Source organism: Buceros rhinoceros, unplaced genomic scaffold (assembly GCF_000710305.1).
Source record: "Buceros rhinoceros silvestris isolate BGI_N320 unplaced genomic scaffold, ASM71030v1 scaffold5022, whole genome shotgun sequence".
NCBI lineage: Eukaryota > Metazoa > Chordata > Aves > Bucerotiformes > Bucerotidae > Buceros > Buceros rhinoceros.
This window is the reverse complement of record NW_010400562.1, coordinates 40,844-41,198: the sequence shown is the minus strand read 5'-3', so window position 1 is coordinate 41,198 and position 355 is coordinate 40,844. Positions and strand designations below refer to the sequence as shown.

The following is a 355-nucleotide window of genomic DNA, read 5'->3' as shown; positions in this document are numbered from 1 at the left end:
CGCCCCCCATGTGCACGGGGCAAACAGAGATCAAGGAGACTTTCAAATACATCAACACGGTGGTGTCCTGCCTCGTCTTCGTCCTGGGCATCATCGGCAACTCCACGCTGCTGCGGATCATCTACAAGAACAAGTGTATGAGGAATGGCCCCAACATCCTCATCGCCAGCCTGGCCCTGGGTGACCTTCTTCATATCATCATCGACATCCCCATCAACGTCTACAAGGTGAGAGTGAGCTGGGTTTCGGTTCGGGAGCGTTGGTGTGGTGGACTCTCTTCGGGACTCTCCCCTGGCCCCCGGCCAATGCCCGGCCCCTCTGTGGCTGCTGAAGGGGAAGGCACCCCCACTCTGTC

The 355-nt window shown here is 58.6% G+C and overlaps 1 protein-coding gene across 1 annotated transcript in view; it reads left to right on the top strand.

Moving 5' to 3' along the window:
- Positions 1 to 6: 6 nt before the first annotated feature.
- EDNRB (endothelin receptor type B) overlaps positions 7 to 355 on the top strand; it is a 13,124-nt gene continuing 12,775 nt past the window's right edge. Inside the window, exon 1 of the mRNA XM_010131907.1 lies at positions 7 to 227. Within this exon, the coding sequence (XP_010130209.1) occupies positions 9 to 227 (219 nt within the window). The 5' untranslated portion in view covers positions 7 to 8. The remainder of the gene's footprint in view (positions 228 to 355) is intronic.